Source organism: Gallus gallus, chromosome 1, assembly GCF_016699485.2.
Source record: "Gallus gallus isolate bGalGal1 chromosome 1, bGalGal1.mat.broiler.GRCg7b, whole genome shotgun sequence".
NCBI classification, from domain to species: domain Eukaryota; kingdom Metazoa; phylum Chordata; class Aves; order Galliformes; family Phasianidae; genus Gallus; species Gallus gallus.
Genome location: NC_052532.1, coordinates 79,850,684 through 79,870,440, shown reverse-complemented (window position 1 = coordinate 79,870,440; position 19,757 = coordinate 79,850,684). Strand labels below are relative to the sequence as shown.

The following is a 19,757-nucleotide window of genomic DNA, read 5'->3' as shown; positions in this document are numbered from 1 at the left end:
ACCATATAGTCAGCCCCTGAAATGGTGGCTGTCACCTTGCATCCACAGCAGGTACAGCATTCAGACCAACTACATATGATGAGAGACACTCAAGTATTTCAGCTCCAGAGTGGCACAAGGACAGCTTTAATTGGGTACCTGAAAGCTAAAAATAGTGGTTTTCATTTCATTTCCCAAATTACATAGGTGTGGTCATTTTGTTGACTTGGTGGCTGCTGGAAATGCCATTCTGCACTCTTGCTGTCTTCAGTTGACTGTGCTGCCACGTATAGGTATGCTGGGTTTCCCTGTCTTCATTCATACACTGCAAGCAACAAATCCATCTCTTTACTTGCAGTTAGGGTTGAAGTGGCTTTTCAGAGGTTCCCAGCACTTGTAGTAGTTTTTATCTAGGCGGTTGGAGGTCTTGAGGCCCCACTCAGTAACAGCCATACTGAGGGAGGATTCAAACATGAAGGCCTGGTGGGAATAGGAAAAGTAGGTTAGGACAAGGAAGAGTCTGAATCCAGGCAAAGGGGCTCTACTCCAGCACAAACATTAGCTGTACGCGTGGTCCAGCTCTGCCAAATTCTGCACCCAACCTGATCAGCCCAGGTGGAGAAAGCAACTCCCAGCAGAGATAGGCACATCTCTTCAGAGCTGGTGCTACAGTGGTGGCGTTAGCCAGGTCCCCAGAGTGATTTTGGACTCTGCATACCCTGAAAGCCAGGTTGCTCAAAGAGCTCTAGCTCTGAGCCTGTTGGTGGTCATAATTTTATTTTAGGGAGTAAGGAAGGAAGACAGTTGTGGGTTTGACTTCTTTGTCCATAGCCTAAGACAAACATTAAGTTAATCAGCATGAAAATTCCCAGCTTCCTGCCCAGGCAACAACTTATGTGGCCAGATGATCAAAGCTGCCACATCTCATATCTGATCACTCAGAGGTGAGAATGCTACAGCAATTTGGTCCAAGAACTTTTCCACCTTGCTTTTAAGAAGCTAGGCTTTGAGAGTGTCTCAGCAGCGGTATGCTGTGCTGGGTACAAAACCTTATAGGCTCCTTACCATAGTTCCTTCTGCAACTCTCTCAGGCTCCAACTTGGCTTTGCTTGCCTTCTCAAAACAGTCAGCATCTGGCCCATGTGGAGTCATCATGCTGTGCAAGCTGGCCCCTCCAGGCTGGAAGCCCTCCTCCTTTGCTTCATAATGGCCTTTGATGAGCCCCATGAACTCACTCATGCAATTCCCTAAGGAAGACATAGAGAAGAGTTTGTGGCACAAAAGGAGCCGAGAGCTCCTTGAAACCCACAAATCAGGCAGTATGGGGAGTGGAGATTAATAAGCATGGCTGCACAGGAGGAGACATCAGGGATCCTACAGGCAGTGCTTGCAAAGTGGTAAAGGTCTTATCCCACACTCAATTATCTGGAGTCAGAAATAGAAAACCCCCTAATATAAAGGTGCATTAATGTGGGTAGACCTGTGTATTTCCTGCTACGTTGAGCTGCATAAGCACCGAAGCTGCATACAGATTGTATGGGTTACTTGGTATTTACAGACTCGGATTAGAGATCTGAAAGCACTGGAAAGGGAGTTCAGTGTAATAATCCTTGTGTTATAGGTACTGAGGCACAACCACCTGGTGAGACAGCCTGGTATGTTCTCCCAGGCTGGAAGCACAAAATTATTTTGTTCTGTGTCCTTCTGCCACTCCAGTCCAGCCAGGAACTTCAGTACCTTATGCTTTTGATGCACACAGGATCTACTTAGCTCTCAAGAGCCACTGTGTGCACAAAGACAAGGAGACAAATTCAGTCTTTCCTTGAGGAAGAATACCTTAGGCAGTCCCTCTGAAACTAATGGAGTGATGTACCCTAACTTAGCTACAGATGGCCAAATCCAATAATGCAGTACTTTTTAGTTGTACTCCCTCTGAAGAAAGGATGTTAACTGCCATTGCAGCCTTCCAGCTTTAGTAGATCTGATGTGACTAAACAGTATGGCAGCTTTCTGCTGAGTGGTCAGTTTGCTGCAAAACCAGGACATGCTTCTGCAGCTCTGCTATATATAGCCCTTTATAACCACTTGTTCTGTCTTTGTTAAGTACAACCTGAGGCCTGAAATATTTAACAGCAAAACTAATTTAGCTCAGAGCACAGTTGGCCTAAAAATGTATGCAAACAATCATTTATTTTCATCCCATGTTGTCAGCATCTCCTGTAGGAGTTGATTGTACAGGCTCTTCATTGAAGTCACTCAAGTGCTGTGTTTGGAGCACTCAGGGAGCAGTACAGGCTGTGAGAGCTTCATTACCAATGTGCCCACTATGTAACTCATCATATTACTTGGGGAGAATGGGCTAGTGAATAGGAAGCCAGGCTGGGACTTATGTGTTGAGCAATTTCTTGTTCAATTGAAGGTTTCTTATGTGAATTCTAATTACTTTGGTTGCTTTGTGCTTCTGCTCCCTGTCTGTAAAACAACACTGCCCTCTCCAAAGACAACGTTGCGAAGTTGAAAAACCTCAGTGGCTATTAGATATTCTGTCCTACCAAGATAAGAATCGTACAAACACTCTCTCAGACACAGACGCAATATATACACCTGGTATAAAAGAGGTATCAGGTATATTTCTACCTCTGGCCCAAAGACTTAAGGAGTAATTCACAGCCTCCAGGCATGTAGAAAGTGAATGAGAGAAATTGTACTTATGAGTTCCACAGCCATCTTTGTATTGAAATAGCTTTGGGGTGAAATAGTCTAGGGGTGTCTGCTAAGTTGGGAAATTTTTGGAACACCATGGCTATATTCCTGCTTGGGGCCAAGTTAAGGCACCAAGAAAACCATGACTCTGAGTGCACCAAAATTCTCTGAACACTTCTTTGAACAGGCTTTTTAATGCCCATGAGAAGAGGCCAAAAGGGGTTTCTGGGAAAAGAACTCTTGAACTGTCTTCAAGACCTCTTGAGAAATGTTTGGAAGAGGAGATTTACTGAACTAGTGTTTCTCCTACCCTACAGCTTCTTGTCCTGCTATGCCTCTGCAGTGTCACGAAGTTCTCATCACAGCACAAATTTCTGAGGGAACTAGTAAGCACAGTGTCCTGAGAACTAGCTGTTGTGATGCCAACTGTACCCATTCAAGCTTTAGTCCTCTATGTCTGGGCTAGAGTAGACACACCACGGTCACCATGGATTCAGTGCTAAACCTATGGCCAAGGCATCGTGGTCAAACGAATACCTGTGGTAGCTGTCTGCATGGAGTCTGGCAGGGTAACCCTATGTGGGGAGCCAGGTTTCTTGCATCCATCATATTTTCTACTCTCCCATTCTTTTGTACCCTAATGAGTTCTGTAATTTATGGCTGGATGGCAGGACAGTATCTGACCTGTTTCATGCAGTGCCAATTTAAATTGCACCCCATCTCAGCAGGAGCCCCTTGGGTCCAGGCACAACCACCTACACAAGCACAACCAGCCCATCACCTCTGAGTTTTCCTGAGATTCTGCAAATAAGAACATCTCTGGTTCTGTTCATTTTTCAAGGAGAACTCACTGACTCCAAGAAGCTGTGCGTAACCGTGCCAAGGGCAACAAATGAGACTTTTTCACTGTGTGTGCTTTCAGATAAATGGAGGCTTGGTTTTTCTGTGCCTCCGCACTCAAACAAAAACCACAAAGACCAGACGTACTGTGGTAGTAAGGCGGCCGGAAGGTGTTGTTGGCAACCCCCCATCGTGGGGGGAATATGACAAAGTCAGCAATTGCCACTCCAGGACGGGTCGACTTGGCTGTCAAGACAGTGAAGATAGATGGATCCTGAAAAAAACAACAAAGCAAAAAGCATCAAACAGAGCATGACTCGGGTCACCCCGTCGATAAATCTGGGTATGAATATGCATAACAGACCTTGGCCTTTCCCTACTTTCTTCAGTCTGAGGATCTCAAAATAATTTGTTTTCCCTTCCTTCTCACCGTAATGGGTCAAAATTCCCCCTTGTGTAAAGGAGAAAGCTGAGAGAGGGTGAGCAAGCATGGTATCCTTGGGATCTGGGATGCAGCAGTGCAACTCCAGGAGCAGTCTCCAGTGCTCCTACCATGAAACTGCACCTCTTTCTTGGCAGCTTTCGGAGCACAACAACACCCTACCAGGGTATTTGCCTCACAGCACCAGTGGCTGACTAACAGGGAGAACAGAGTGCAGATAAATTCTCGCTTGCTTCAAGGATTTTTGAAATTTCCACTCCAGTAAAGTGATTTTCTGGGCTTTGATCCCAAACCTATCTTTCTTCTGGCAGGTTTTTCCAGAGATTAAACAATGCTTTCTGCTGGTTGTTTCACTAGCGGTGCTTCTGTCTCCTTGCACACCCACTTGAGGAAGCAGTGCCAGGAGATGGTGTGGCTGTGGGCACCTCTCCCACTGGGCTGGCTTCCTTTTTAGAAGAGCTGCTCACATTGATTTTGGCTTCAGTTCTTTTCCATAAGATCTAGAAATTCTTGCAATGAGAGCTGCCAGCTCTTGGAATGTGTTTCAAGGGCTCAGATGAACCAGGGGAAGGAGCCCGTGCAATTGCAATAAAATCAAAACAAGAATTTTAAGCTCACATCTTTTCTCTGAGTTGCATGGTGCGTACTGGCTTCAGTATTCAGCCCTCTTCCAGAGTGCAGGCTCTCTATGCTAAGCTGCTTAGGAAGATGATCAACCCCCAGTTTTGTCATCGCACCACTAAGGAGGCTGTCTTCTTTTTTTGCAAGGGCTTGTTTGAGGCTCAGGAAAACAAATGTGACAGATTTCACACTGTTTCTTACAGCATAACGTATATTTTAACAGGCACTGGGACCCTGGAGCTCTGGGTGAATTCTGATGGTACAGCATCCAGAAAGCTTTGTTCTGCCTTGCCTGGCCCCAGAACTTACCGCATGGTCAAAAGCGACAGAATTAATGACCATAAAGTTTTCCAGATGGTATTTGTATGGTGTGTAGTTCCCATGCCAGGCTACAACGTTGAAGGGAGAGAAATCCTATCAAAGCAATAGGGACAGAGAGAACGTTACCACACAGAACTCTCAACCTTTCTGCACACACGCAGGGCACTGCTCCTTCTCAAGTGAAAATGGGTTTAGTGCTGGTGAGAAGTGCACTGACAGCCAGGAGTACAAGGCCCTTCAGGCACAGCCTGATGCTGCAAGGACATGGTTTTCCTCAGCATTCCCAACTACAGAACCTCAGCCCTCCCTCCAGGGCTCCATCTCTGAAGAAGTGTGAGTGCCAAAGCAGTGCTTGAACAAGGTGGACTCCAGCGCTGGCTCTCCAGCATTTAAAATTGGCACTGGATTTCCCTATCTAGTAGAAACATGGGTATGTAGAAACAAGGAAGCCAAGACCACCACCACTGAGTCTTTGGGTTAACCAAGTTTCCATGGACAGTTTTTGCAAATTGAGGAGCTTCAGCCGGGGAGATAAACGAGCCAAGGTGAGAGTTCAGTCCTATTCCATTTTACCCAGCTCAATGTCCTGAGACAACATGCATGCTTACAAGCTGTAGAGACCACATTATTCACTGGTGGCTGCTCCAGTGTTTTCCCATGGCCTCCTTACCTGCTGGGCTGCGAACAGCTTGCCCTGATACTTGCTGATAACCGTGTAGCCCCCTGGAATTTTCCGGTCCTCATACCATGCTACTGGCACCAAGAAGTCACGTGGGTTCGCCAGGCCATTGGCTCCTGCAAAAGAAAGAAATGTCAGAGCTTGCTGGGCAACCTCCTAACAGGGCTCTGTGGGTGCCCTTCTGCATTGGGAATGATCACACTTCTTCTGGGTCCATCATGAAATCTCCAATATTCATGTGCTTCTTTGGCTCCTATAAGTAGATAACTAACTGTAATACATCCTAGCGCTTAGGTCCGTGCTCCCTTATGTGACTAAGACAAGTCTCCCTCCATTCTTTCCTAAACAGGATTAGTCCTTCAACCTCTATTAAAGGTGTATAGATATTAAGGAAAAAAATGGAGGGTGAATTGCTCTCTATTCCTGGACATCCTGCTGCTTGGACACTTAGAAATGCAGAAGCATGTCATGAGGGAACATAATGCTTTCCTGAACAAAAAAGTAATGAAGTGAGGGCTAGTGATACCTGTAGACTTTGGGCATACTGAGGGTTGGTTAGTGTGAGGAGTGCATTTTCAAAATGCAAAGCACCCTATGAGTGCTGAAATGTTCTTCTTCTTCTCATTAGCATTATTGTTGCAAAAAGTGTTGAGTTTCTTGGATAAAAATGCAAGGCATTACTACCTGCTGCTAAGGTTTAACAGTCAGTGCTTTTCTCCAGCTGCCATTTTTCAAGTGAAAAGTGAAGTTCGAATAGAATAAGAATGAAATACAAAGAATCTTGGTCTCTGAGGGGAAGGCAGGTAGGTGGTAAGAAGAGGAGCTCTCATAATTACCATCCCCTGAAAAGATCTACAGGCAAGGGCACTCGTTTTCTTTTCTCCAGAAAGCAAATGTTATAATAGATCCCTGCCTTCTGGAGACCAAAAAGCCCTCCTCTCCAGCAGTGTCTGAAAAACTAGCTAATGGGAAAACTTCCCACAAACAGGCAGGTGTAACAATAGCAATAATCAAGTGGAGCAGGCACATAGCACAAAAAAACAAGGTGAAGGCAGGCAATCCCAACTTGCTAAAAGGAAAGCTGATGAAAAATCAGTATAGATTCGGTGTGGGAAGAGCTGTGCAGAGCATGTCGCATGGGACAGATGCTGGAGTGGGGCCCAGCCAGGGGCAGTAGGCTGGGTTGGCTCCTACCTGTGGGCTCCACAGCTCCAGCCTTACTATGGCTGTGAGGTGCTTTCATAGGCCTTCAGTGCCTACACGCTGTGCCAGGCTTGTTACCAGTTTAGAATACCTATTCGGCTTACCTCAAGCACAAGCAGTATTTTAGATCTCACTGGGAGCCATAAAACATGCTCAGCCAAGGGGAAAAAGGAGGCAGAGGATGTCTGTGATTTGTGAGTGCCTTGGGCCTGTGCTGCCTGAATGCAGCTCTGCTCCAGCAGCCCAGTGAGGAGGCACAGCTGTGTGGCTGATCTGAGCCTTGCGCTGCTCGTGTTGCTGATCCCTGCTTCTCCAAGGGAAAACCTTCTGACACTTCCTCCCTCCTTCCTCTCTCCACTTATTATGGCATGGAAAATAAACACAGGTCATTATTTTTCAAACTGCAGGCCATTCGGCAAGTCCTCCAAGTTTCTTTACCAGAAAGGAAAGTTTCACCCAACCCTGTGGTTCATGACCAAACGTTAATGAGCTTTAATGAGGCATGGTGCCTGTGTGGACAGCAGTAATGTGCTCAGCTTGCATAAACACTGCCTTGTACACACACACGGACATTCAGTTTTCTCTGCTTTTCACTGCCATTCCTGTTGTGTTGAGTCTCTGACTATGTATTAGAAAGCTGAGTCTGGCTATGGGGACAGAAGTGTTAACATAGGCGGGAGCGCAAAATGCTTTATTAACTCTAAAATGAGGCTTCAAGTGTATCTATTGCCTCTGAAATCCACCTTTCCTTTTACCTGCTAAACTCTCTCCAACTACTCCGTATCTGTAAGGAGGAGCCATCAAGGAGTCAGCAGCCTGGGTCTTGCAGACCAGAGGAGAAAAAGGAAGGTGGAAAAATGAGTGGGAGAGAAATGGTCCCTCCAGCCCCAGGGGGAAGTCATGACAGCTGAACTGCCTCTGCTCCCCGGAGCTCTGCTGGGGAATAACAGTGCCAGGATGGAATGTGGCCTTAGGGAGAAATGTGTGCATGGGAGGATGAATTACATGGAGATAAGAGCTAGATTGGCAGTTCCTAACTCTTTCCCTTTGGAATGCACCGCAGGTCTGATGGGAGATGGTTACCAATGGGTCCCAGGTCAGGTAGCTCAAAGTGTGCTCCATACACCTCCAGGATGTAGCCTCTGGTCTCTCCAAACACCTCCACACTAAAACGCATTCCTTGCTGGAAAATAAAGGAAGAAACCAGGATCATCCCTGTACTTGGCTAACGAACCAAAAGCAACTCAATGCAGGACATGCCAGGCATGCTGTGGCTTTGGCTGCCTGTAGCAGACCCTCAGATTGCCCCTGGTCTACACGTGGTTGTGTGACCTTCTGTGGCCATGCATCCCAACATGTGAGGTGCTGCTCTTTGAATTGGATGCCACTGCATTCTCCACCTGCAATGGGTGACATCTGTGGCTCTGCTACCTGATGGAATTGGCTTCTGCTGGGTTCCCCTGGTCCCTCCAGCCCCCGAGAACTCAGCATAAACTACACAGAGCTCAGGTTTTAGCTGCTTGCTCCAACAATGGGCCCTCTAGCTAACCACAGCCCTTACCTGGATAACACAGATTTCATTGGGCTCCACTAGCATCTTCCCAAACTCAGTTGTGATGAGCAGCTTTCCTTGCTGGGGTACTGCGGAAATAAAATGGAGGTAGAAGAGAAGAAGGAGCAGGCTGTCACTGTGTGTGATGGCTTCTCAGTCCCCTCAGAAGAGGACAATTACATTAGCTAGGTAGTAACTTATTCTTCCTGCTTTCTGAGAGCATAAGTGGTGCTTCACTAATATCTGCAGTACTTTCTTTGGCTTTTTTGGCACCAAATTGCTCACATTTTGACTTGGAAATGTGACAGATTTACAAAACCTGCCCTTTCACCTCAAGTACTAAGGGAGGTGGGCATGAACACTATTTTATAGGAGAAATGTTCCCAATGGGAACCTGGAAGCATTTCCGTCCGTTGGTCAAAAAAGATGCAGATAAATATCAGGCTCTTGGTCTTGTGATGCTGTGCAGAGCATTTTTCTTCACACACACTCTTCATGTGCCAAGCTCAGCTCTCATCGTGGCAGTCTGGTTGCCTGAGGCTGGCGGAGTGTGGGAGCTAAGCTACCATGCCAAATCATCTTGGATTGAAGCAGTGAAGGCAATTCACTATAAGCTGTTCAGAAGCTCTAGAGCTTATGTTTTCCAGAAAACCTCCAGTGTGCCTGCTAGTGATCTGGGAGGGGATCTCTGAGAGGCAGGCTGGGAAAGCTGGGTCACTGCTCAAAAGCAACAATGAGTTTTGGCATGGGTGTGCACCCTCTGCGCTGCTTGGTAGTGATGGGACAAGCCTGACAGCCCAGCTATTGCCAAACCACCACATCTGGATGGCACGTGAGTGAAGTCATCCCTCCTCAAGTCTTTGAAGATGGCTGCCAGGCTCTGGCTCTGAAGGAGAAAATAAGCAGGCAGGTGACAACCCAGATATGCCCTGCAGGAGAAAGGAGAAGCCAAAGCATCGACTCACCAATCAGGAAATCACCATCTGAATTATAAAGGCATCTAAAGGAAAAGGAGAACAGGAAGGTCAAGGCTTCACTTGTACACATGCTCCTACAGAATCACAGCACAGCTGGAGCTGGACCTCTGGAGGTTACCTGGTCCAACCTCTGCTCAAGCGGGGTTACCCAGAGCAGAGTGCCCAGGACCAGGACCAGACCGTGACCGTAGCAGGGGAGTTTTGAGCTTGGAGACCAACAGAAATGCAACACATGGGTCAGGGAAGGTGACGCATGGGCAGGTGCAGGTTTGATGTGTACAGCCTGATAGCAGGTTCTTTTCCCACTTTGATTCTGTCTCTGTGGCCTTGGGTGAATCAGCCTTTGGCAATGGGTAGCGATGCTGTCCAGAGGCAGTATTCGCCTCCAAGGTGCTCTAGTCCCTGGGACAAGAGCCTCTGGGCCCATCACATCTCCTTTGCCTGCATCCCTGCATCCATCTCCCTCCTTCAGCCCAGCCTCCGACAAGCAGTCCCCGACCTGTCAAGCATGGAGGTGTTGCAGACGAAGATGTGGATGGCGATGCCGTTGCGTCCTCGGGGCTCTCCGGCGCCGCACAAAGTGTGCAGTCCCTGCGGGCAGACCCCAGGCCTTGGGAGTGAGTGTCAGGCAGTCAGGATGTACAGCCCCATCCTGCTTCATCCCATCCCTCGGCTGGGTATCAGCCAACTGCCTTGCCACTTTTTGCTTTGGCCAATTATGCTGTTGGCTTTTCTTTGACATCCTAAGCCCTGGCACCCCAACTTACGCTCACAAAGTCCAGCTTGTTCTGGGAGGCTTTCGGGATCTCAAAGGGCTTCCATCTCAGCTAGGTTGCAGCAAACAGAAAGCAAGAAGGGAACGAGGTGGTTATAAAGTAAATGATGGCAATTCAAAAGGAAGCAGCCCGCTCCCCCTCCCTATTGCCCTCTACTTGCTGAGATAGCTTCTGTTTCCTCTTTGCCTTGCTTAATTTGGTCTGCAGGTTTCTTTTGATTTACGGAGCTCTTTCCCTTTGAGTCATAATTTTGTAAAGTAATTGGCTGGCCTGTGTGAGAGCCAAGGTTGGTGTTTTGTTTTGTTTTTTAAATCCTATTTAAAAGCTGTCTGTTCCTCTATTACTAACAACACTGCTGAGAGCAAGGAATTTCCTCCCAAGGCCTAGTGGGACCCCGAGGTAGAAGGTGTCAGAGGAGTCCCCAGTGCGTTTGTTACCACTAAAGAGCATCATTAGGGTCTCGCTGCATCTCTTCAGAATCAGGTGCCACAGCTACGAGCCCATTGCAGGAGGGATTTTGGTATAAATTCACCCAAGCACCTGAAATCCGCAGGATGGAAATGGCTGATGGTCAGATCCTGCTGGCTCTGGCCACCAGAAATGTCTCCTGCACAGATATGCTGTGCCTCAGGTGAAATGCCAGTAGCTCTGGGCATCCAGGAGGGTGGTTGGGAATGGGTAGCCACTGACAGCATGGACATGTGCATGGACAGACAGCAAGAGGAGACACAGAAGGCAGCAGGGATAGAGTGGGGAAAAGAAGAGAAAAAAAAAATCAGGTTATAAAGGTGGACTAAAAGGAAGTAAGCTTTTCACAGTGGGGGGAGAGCAGAGATCAGCCTGCAATCCAGCCTATTGATCGTCACTGAGGATGGTGCTTCTCCTCCCAAATTTTTGCAAGCTGCTAAGCCACTGACTGGTTCCATGTGCCATTTACCCAGAGGGTCCCTGTTGAGTTTGCACTTTACCACTGTAAGTACAGCAGAACTGGGGTCCCAAGTCAGACATTCTCATCGGTGCTTAAAACAGGGAAGCTATCAGTGGTGTTTCATTTTCTCCCTGCCCAGAAGTCGTGGCTTCCTTTGGCCACCTCCTTTCTATGCTGGAGAGCTTTCTTCTGCATCAGCATTCCTTGCATGGATGCCACCCCTTATTTTTTCACCCTCTTTGTCTCCATCTATGTTTTGTGTGCACTGTGCTTTTTATAACTGTGCCATTGTCTTTGGGCAGCATTCGGGGCTAAGGGTTGTTGTTTTTTTTCCCCATTGACTTCAATGAGCTGTGCATGAGATGGCTCCACATGGTAATCCCTTTAGATGGATGACAGTGGGGAAAGCTGTGGTGTGAACTAGGTGAACTGCAGAATGCCATGGGGAGCTGGAGATGGGCTGGGAGCCTGCACAGCTGCAGTTGAGCTGTGCTTAGGAAGGAAAACTACGTGAATCTAAACAGCAGCCTGTCACCTCTGCTCGGTCAGTGGCTGGAAAACATGTTCCAACAAAACCAGGGAAGTATTTAGACAAACTGGGAGGCCGCTGGGAGGCTGCAGGATGGCTAATGATGATGCATCAGAAGAGGGAGGAGCCGAAATCAATGAGCACGAGGTTATGTCAAGAGGAGCACAGCGGGAGGAGAGAGGCAGATGAGCAGAGCTAAATGTCCTGGGGCTGGCAGGAAAGGAATAATGATTAAAGATGATAGCAAGGCTGTAACAGAGGGAAACAAATGCTGTGCCTCTCCAGAACGGGGCTTGATTTCCCAGGAGGGCTGCGGAGGAGCAGGCTGGCAGCCAGCAGCCTCCTGACAGGAGGTGATGGAGGTGTAGGCCCCAGCGTGAGCCTCTGATGCAGGAGGATGAGGGAGCATCCCACATCCTGCAACCTGCATCATACCAAGGGCTGACTCCCTCCCCGGCTGGAGGGCGAGGTTACCTGGTTGGGGTCAGGCTCCACCTCATCCCAGTAGTGTGTCAGGTGGCCCTCGTGCAGAGGCTGGAAGGGCTTGTGGCAGACGGAGGGCAGGATCCGATAGAGCCAGCTGTGGGGAGGGACAGGGATGGGATGAGGCTGGGGAAGAGGTGAGGTCCTCTGCACGAATGAACCCCAGTGGGCAGGAGGAATATTTGTGTTGGTGGCCTCTGGAGCAAGTGGTATGTTAAATATTGAATGCTGTCTCATAGTCAGAGACTTCCAGAGGGGTATTGGGATTTTATTATACCTGTGGCTGAAATACAGCTATTTCTCAGGGGGTAATAAAGGCTACATAAAGACTGAAGTTCAGGCAGCACAAAGATGAGCACAGTACCTAACTAAAAGACGAGAGGAGCTTCAGGAGCTGAAAGGTCACAGCTAACACCTGAATTTGGGTGGATTACTGAAAGTAGCATCCCGTACGGCTGCATACACCCATAGGGTCAAAGTTTTATGGGAGATGAGGCCTCCTAGCACCACAGGAAGTCCCCCATGCCTCCATCACTGTCTGAGTATTATCTGGAGGTTTCTTCCTCTGTGAGAGCTGCCAGCCCCCTGCCTAGTGTGATTCAGCTGCTGGGTTGGCTGCTGAACGGCTTATGCCACCATCCTTGGAGGTTCAGCAAAGTGTTGGGCTCACCATGTCATCCCGCACCACTGGAGCCCATCACCCATTGCACGGTGAGCTCTTCTGATAGAGGGCATTGGCAGCCCAAGAATGGACATCTCAGAAGCCCCTCAGAAACACATGAGTCTGACACTTGGTTTGTCCAAGGCAAAGGTTTCTCAACCCCAGGGCTGGTGTCAGTGTCCTGCCCCCGTGTCCCAAGACATCCAAGGGCACCTGCACGTGTCCTGATTTGTCCCCACACACACCATCATCGTACCTCCTCCTGTTGGTGGCCCGGGGACAGGTGAAGGCTGAGCCCGAGAGCTGCTCTGCATAGAGGCCATAGGGGCAGACCTGTGGGTTGTTCTGTAGCAGGAAGAAAGAGGAACCAGCAGTGAAAGATGTGAGGCACTTGCAACCCCATTCAATCTGTAAACAGCCCAGGCAACCCTACACTGTCAGGGTGCTGGATGCCCAATATGTACTGGCCCAACCTAAAACCCATTCCTCTGCAGCATCACCTGAAAGCTCTCACAGCCATCAGGAGGCACATAGGCTGTGGAAGCACGCTGCTAGCACCAGAATGCAGTGAGAGCACCATAGAACAGGGTGTTATTCCCAGCACTTACAGACTGTATATTATTACAATTTCTCCCTGTCTCTTTTCTTCTTTTTTGGCAGCCATACACTGTTCACTGCCCCCCTCCCTTCCAGAATCCTGTCCCTGTTGTGCTGGGTCACCCTGCAGCATCACCTGCTGGGGGAGAATCAGTAAGAGGAAAAGCTCCCAGCACATATCTCCCAGCCTCCGAACTCTGTCTTGTTGGCAAGGGTGCACAGTGGAGCAGGGGGATCAATAGCCCTTGTCATTTTTATCTGAGCCAGCACGACTGCAGATGCTGGTCTTATAAATACTGCAGTGGAGAAAGGATCCACCCTTGGGACTGAAGATTTTCCATCTACTTCACAGTCAGGTTTTCTATTAACTCTTGCCACGCTGAGCCCAAGCTCTGTTCTGATGAGGGCTCTTTGGTGAGGCACCTCTGCAAAGCCAGCCTGGAAATTCCTGCTGCCATAAGGAGACCCACAGAAAGGAGAGAAGGGACTGAGTGCATAGCACAGAATGAGAAGTGAACCCTCCATTAAAACAATCCAACGCGGTGCATTTTAATCGAGCGTGTTCCAAAGTCGTCTATTTCTAACCACAGATCTGACCACTTACGACAGCTCACAGAGGGCAGCCTCCATCCTGCCAAAGGCCAGTAACCCCACTGAATTAAACCCATTCCTGCTGAGATCCACAGGAGTGTGCACTGTCCCCATGCCAAGCCTCAGACTTCTGCTCTGACTCAGCCCTGCACCAGTTCCCTCCTACTCAGCATCCCCAAGCCACTTCCATTCCCAAATCCTTTTGGAGAAGCTGCTGCTGAGCAGAGGAAAGCCAGGCATGTTGCAGCTCCCATGCAAAACTTGGAGTCTCACAAGTAACTTTAATGGAGAAGGCATAATGGGAAGCACTTAATTCTGATTTTTGCCAGCATCTTATTATTCTCGTCTTGCATAAGGGAGGCTCCTGAAGACTTTCATTGTGGCAGAGAGAAAGAAGACACATTAATTTAGAAAGAAGCCCAGGGAACACATACTCATTCTGCCCCATGTCTTTTTAATTAAGCATTTTCACAAACTCTATACCTGTCCCTCTGGTAGAGCTCCTGGACAGCGCGGGTCCTCAGAAGCATGTTCGTTTCCAAATCCTGACATGTACTGTAAAGTAAATCACACAGTTCTTCAGTGTTTTGAAAACACAAGTGAAACCTCCCCAGACAACTCACCCATCCTTCCCCGTGCTTTTTTCCCACAATCTTTGCATGCACTGAGACTTTCCCCAAGTGTTCTGCTTGCTTGCTTCCATGCACCGTCTTCCCATTTCCCAAGCCAGTTTCCCCCTGTGGTGAGCTGAGAAGCACAGTCAGGACCTGCTCTTCTGTTGGACCTGCATGTGCATTTTGGTGACATTCTGTGCCAGGGATTGAAACTGGGGGTCATTTGGTTGCATGGTTCTCATGACACGTCTCCATGGCCATCACAAGAAAGGTCAGGACTTAGCTGGGATGAGGCAGGAAAGGAGGCTCTGCTGGGACTTAAGCATCTTGCTGATTAGCCCTAAGTGACTGTAACCCAGTGGTAGCAAGCAAGAATTAAGGTGACCATCTAGGGTCCTAGGGCAGTGTACAGATGAGGGACCCATCCAACGCATTCTGTGTGAGGGCACAGCGGGGGGTTGCAGCTCCCCAAGGGGAGGCAGCCCCTGTGATCCTACAGAACGAAGCAGCCCCACTGCACCTGGCATGAATGCAGAGGTATTTTGGCTGCGATGAATGTCTCAGCCTCATGGCCCAGCTACAGAGTTAAATATTCACACTGCCTGCTGTCCCTCTCCCCGCACGCAGCCTGAAGGCACTCGTGGTACTGCTGGGAGGCAGCTTGTTCACTCAGACCTCCCAACTTCAGATCGACCTTATCAAAATCCTTCACTTTCAGTGTGGAACCCACTCCCCTGGCACAAAACCTGCTGCAGCCCCATCTTCTAGGGTAGGCAGGAGGGCATTCAGCTCGAGGTGGAACAAGGCGCTTGCCCAGCTGTCCAACTTGGGCAGAACAATGCTGCTATTGCCTTGAGCAGAGCCGGATTGGGTTTGTTACTGCGGTGCCTGGATGTCTTCCCCCTGTTCTCAGATTGTGCTGAAAAAACGTGAGTTTTTCTCAGGTGCCTGTCTGCTATCTGTAAAAAAAAGTCCCTTCCCAGAGGGACTCACGCTGGCCAGAAGCCCTGCCTCACCCAAACCTGCTTTCTGTAGGACTGAGGGGGATGGATCTTTCCTTCCGCACTCTGCTCTCCACCTGCTTCTGCACGAAGCACATTGATATGCAAAGCAGCAGGCCGCCTAACCACCCTTGGCAAAGGTATTGTGCTGGAGCATTTTTTGCCTTTTTTTTTTTTCCCTTTTTTCCCCCCTTCTTCTGAAAGGAAATGCAGCACTATCTGTTGGAACTGCAGCAGTTCCAGAGTGAAGCCACATCTCCCCACTGCGTTCTCCTTCACCAGCTGCAAAGGGTGGAGGCAGGAGGGAGCTCTGGCTGGCAGGCCAGCTTCTGCAAACAGGGGAGGGAACGGGCAGGTAAGGATGCTCAGCATAGGGAGGGTTAATGCAACTGCTTTGCAGAACATCACCGCTGTCTGCAAAATACTCAGGCTTAAAGCTAGTGGAGGGTATTTTGGGGGGAGTACAGGGAGAAGCTGCTGCATCATTGTTCAGGCAAATCAGTTTTTCTCTGCTAAGGAAAAAAAAAATCCTCAGGTAACTGTTGAGGGCTAAAAAAAAAAAAGACACTTCCCTCTGGCGGGCAGCACTGCAGCTGCGGGAGTCTGACCGTGTCCTGATGCTGATTTATCGTCCTGAGCTTTCATTGCTCCAGGTTTTACCTGGCTGTCTGGTGTGGCTTTTCTCATTCACTCACTTTCTTTTGTCATTCCCCTGGGGAGGGTTGCCTCCTCGCCTTTCCTTCAGGGGTCAGCACAGAACACGATGTGGTTTGCCAAAAAAAAATCCTGCACAAGCTCCCACGTGTAAATGCATTGGCTGGGGAGCTAAGGCTTGCTATTTGCATGCTCACATTCTGGCTGGGGAGTAGAGATGTTTATTTATTTATCTTCCTTTTGTGATTTTATTTGCCTGTTAGTTTACTTTCCAAGTAAACCAGTGCTGAGGGATAATTAAAGTCTCATAGAGCTCAGTTGCTTTGCAGCAAGAGAAAACCGGTGCTCAGGTCCAGCTTTGAGCCCGGCTCAGAAAGGCTGAAAACCTCCTCATGAATGGCTCTCCTTGTCTGTTGCCTCCAGAGTGCAGCCACAGTTGCTGGGCTGGCTGTTCTCATCCCCTGCAGGCCAGAGGGGCAGTGGGATGTTTTGGGGCATTGCAACCCTTCTTCCACACGATCAGTTATTCTTCATGGCAAACCCTTCTTCCCTATGGCCAAACCTACATCTCCATTACCTCTCCTTCATCTCCACAACCACTTCTTACTCTCCACAACCAACCCTTCTTCATGAGCAACCCTTCTCCACGACACAGCACAGGGCAGTGCCCAGGTGCTCAGTCCCTGCTCCCCCTCCATGGCTCCTAACTGATCAGGGACTTTATTAGTGATAGGGCAGCTCATTTCTCCGTGAAACAAAAAGTTCTCTGTGGTCCCTGGCTTTCACTTCTGCTTTTAATTACTGTCATTATTTTGCTCACCATCCCATAGATTTTTACGTAAACAGGATCTCAGGAGTCTGTCTGATTCCACCTTGTTTTTGTTTAGTTGCTTTTCAGTAAAATAGGAGAGATGAAAGCACAGCACAGCATTAAAAATTCAGCAAAGCGCATTGATTGCAATAACTGGGATGCAAAGCACAGAGCTCGCAATGGGTGTCACGCTCTGACCTATAAACCATAACCTTTTGTTCACCAGATTAGACAGCAGGGATGGGAAAAAATGCATTTGAAGTCTGAACACATGGGCTGCAAGATAATTAAGGCCCTTCTTCAAATGCTGCATAATATATTTCTCTATCTGCTACTGCTGCAGGACGCACGGAAGCAACATTCATCTCTGTGCAAACAGCTCACTGCCCTGTCCCAGCTCACAGGGGCAACATGGGCACATTTAAGGCAAACCCACGGGAAGATGAATGAAAATAGGGGCAGTAGCGGGGTGAAAATAAAAGGGCTTCCTAACAGTGCCAGCCCCTTAGTTTGGGGAGGAACACAGCGGTCCTGGACCTTTCCCATCTGTAGTGATGTCCTGGTCCTCTACAGCACAAAAGTGCTGGCAAAATTTGAGATTACAGTGCTATAAATGAGCAGTAGTACAACATCCTGCCCTCCTTGCAATTTGCTCTGTGCTGGGAGAGGAGGGCATGGCTTGTCAGGAGGAACTGGCACTGGGTTCTCCATTGACACTGAGACATCGACCCAGGATGGAGCTTCCCTGGGCCACTGGGGAAGATTGCACCAGGGTTGCAACAGCTGGGCAGATGTTAGTGGACAGATTTCATAGGCTGACAGGGAAACACCTCCTGGCAGCAGGGCAAGAGGGAGAGGGGAAGAACAAATAAGGCGATGCAGGGGTCCTGAACAGGCCCAGCTGGATCAAGAACTATTTCCAAAGGAGAAGAAAGTGATAATAGCCCATTTGGATGAAATATAGCAAAATCCTAAATCTTGAGAGGTCTTTTAAACACACCTTAAAACACAAAACCTCCAGCTAAAACCTATCACCAGACCTTAACTGCACAGCTCACTGTCCCACACCTCACTTCCACCAGCCCCTCCAGAAGGACCAGTCAGGGTGATCTGGTGCCAAGTGAGGGGTATGGAGGGGATGACAAGAGCAGGCAGCCCCAGCACGCTCAGCCCCAGCACTCACAGCCCCTCACCTTCAAGCTCGTCATGGTCCTCTTGGTCTTCCTCCTTTGTCAGCAGATGCAAACCCCAAGCAGATAAATAGCCAGCACGGCCTGACGTGATTTCAGAAGTCTGTGTGTGTGTGTCTGTCCAGCTAGGAGGGCTGCATCAACCCTGCTGAGCTGGTCACGGGCTGCAAGTGAGAAAGTCCAAGAGAGCTCTGGAATTGTTTGCTCAGCCCAGTCTGTGTTTAATCAAACACCAGCCTTCCCCCTGGGCCAGTCCTGGGAAGGGTTTGGAAAGAAGAAATGGAGGTGAGGGGGACACTGTCACTGCTGCTTTTTCTCATCAGCTTTTAAACAAGGGGTTGTAGTTCCTACACATGGGCGAGAAGACAAGACAAGACGTTTAAGAACAAATAAAAGCCATTTTTTTGCAACTTATTTATGAGCCCCTGCTGTAAATCACGCCCCTAGCAATTTTTGTGTATGACCCTCTAAATGCATAAACACACATTTGTTCATTATGCCTCTGAGCCACGTCGCATCTGGTCTTAGGGGACAGAAGGGATCATATCCCCATGCTGGCGAAGTCAGTGATATTGGTGCAACACTGCGTGGCAACATTACACAGCACTTCAGGGCCAGAGGCAGGGGATGGCTCTGTACTTTAGCATTAGAGCCGGTGAACAAAACTTACAAAACTCTGAAATATTAATATTTGGCAGGAAAGCTGTTGCCAAGGAAAGAGCAGAAGCAAGCAGGTGGCACAGAATACTAATGAAAGCAACTCTGCATTTCCAGAAGTTGCAGGAAAAAAAAAAAAGATCAATTGATTTTGATTTTTTTTTTTTTACTTTGAATTCTCCTCTATCTTAAAAAAAGAAGAAGACGAAGAAAAAAAAAAGTAGCAATGTTTTTTCCTTTCTGTGGCCTGCTCTATTGGGAGGCACACATTCAGATTTAGATGTGACCTTGTGGTTAATGTGCTGTGAGAGGGACAACTCCTAACAGCCTGCCTTCTCCAAAAACCTCCTTACACCACCCTCAGTAACACACGGAGGCCACTGAGAGCTGCCACTTTTTAAGGTCTGCAGAGAAAGGGGATGTCTTTGCTCAGTGCTACTGTTGGGTAGAGGCATTTCTCTAAAACAGCTCTTCTCTGTGGATGTGACAAAATGGCTCCAGCTCTGCTGCCTGGTCTTCCAGTGACAGCTCTGGCAAACTAGGCTGACTGCTATGAAAGAGTGAATGGGGTATATGAAATAGTGCAGTCAGCAGGACTAGAGAGGTGATCATCCCTCTGTACTCAGCTCTGGTGAGGTCACACCTCAAGTATTGTGTTCAGTTTTGGGCCCCTCTTTAGGAAGGCCTCCCTTCCCCCTCAGTAGGAAAGACATCGAGGCCCTGAAGTGTGTCCAGAGAAGGGCAATGGAGCTGGTGAGGGGTCTGGAGCACAAGTCTTATGAGCAGCGGCTGAAGGAGCTGTGATTGTTCAGTCTGGAGAAGAGGAGGCTCAGTGGAGACTTTAATAGTCACTACAGCTCCCTGAATGGACGTTGTGGTGAGGTGGGTGTCAGCCTCTTCTCCCACTTAGCTAGGGATAGGGAGAGAGGTAGTGGCCTGAAGTTGCAC

The 19,757-nt window shown here is 48.6% G+C and overlaps 1 protein-coding gene across 1 annotated transcript; it reads right to left on the bottom strand.

Annotated features, from left to right (window-relative positions):
• Positions 1-96: 96 nt before the first annotated feature.
• HGD (homogentisate 1,2-dioxygenase) lies at positions 97-18,324 on the bottom strand. The gene is made up of 14 exons (XM_416553.5): positions 18,156-18,324; positions 14,366-14,437; positions 12,951-13,039; positions 12,025-12,130; positions 10,085-10,144; positions 9,817-9,908; positions 9,306-9,340; positions 8,350-8,429; positions 7,872-7,971; positions 5,577-5,701; positions 4,895-4,999; positions 3,670-3,796; positions 1,045-1,226; positions 97-459 (listed from the first exon to the last, which is right to left on the bottom strand). The coding sequence occupies exons 1-14, from the start codon at positions 18,168-18,170 to the stop codon at positions 328-330; spliced, it is 1,320 nt and encodes a 439-aa protein (XP_416553.2). The 5' UTR covers positions 18,171-18,324; the 3' UTR covers positions 97-327.
• Between the last annotated feature and the right edge of the window lie 1,433 nt (positions 18,325-19,757).

Excerpts from the sequence above, each read along its gene's own strand:
- HGD (XM_416553.5), bottom strand. Across the intron at positions 5,702-7,871 it reads ACCTGACCTGGGACCCATTG|GAGCCAATGGCCTGGCGAAC; the intron begins GTAACCATCTCC and ends TTTCTTTTGCAG. Across the intron at positions 460-1,044 it reads GAGTTGCAGAAGGAACTATG|GCCTTCATGTTTGAATCCTC; the intron begins GTAAGGAGCCTA and ends TATTCCCACCAG.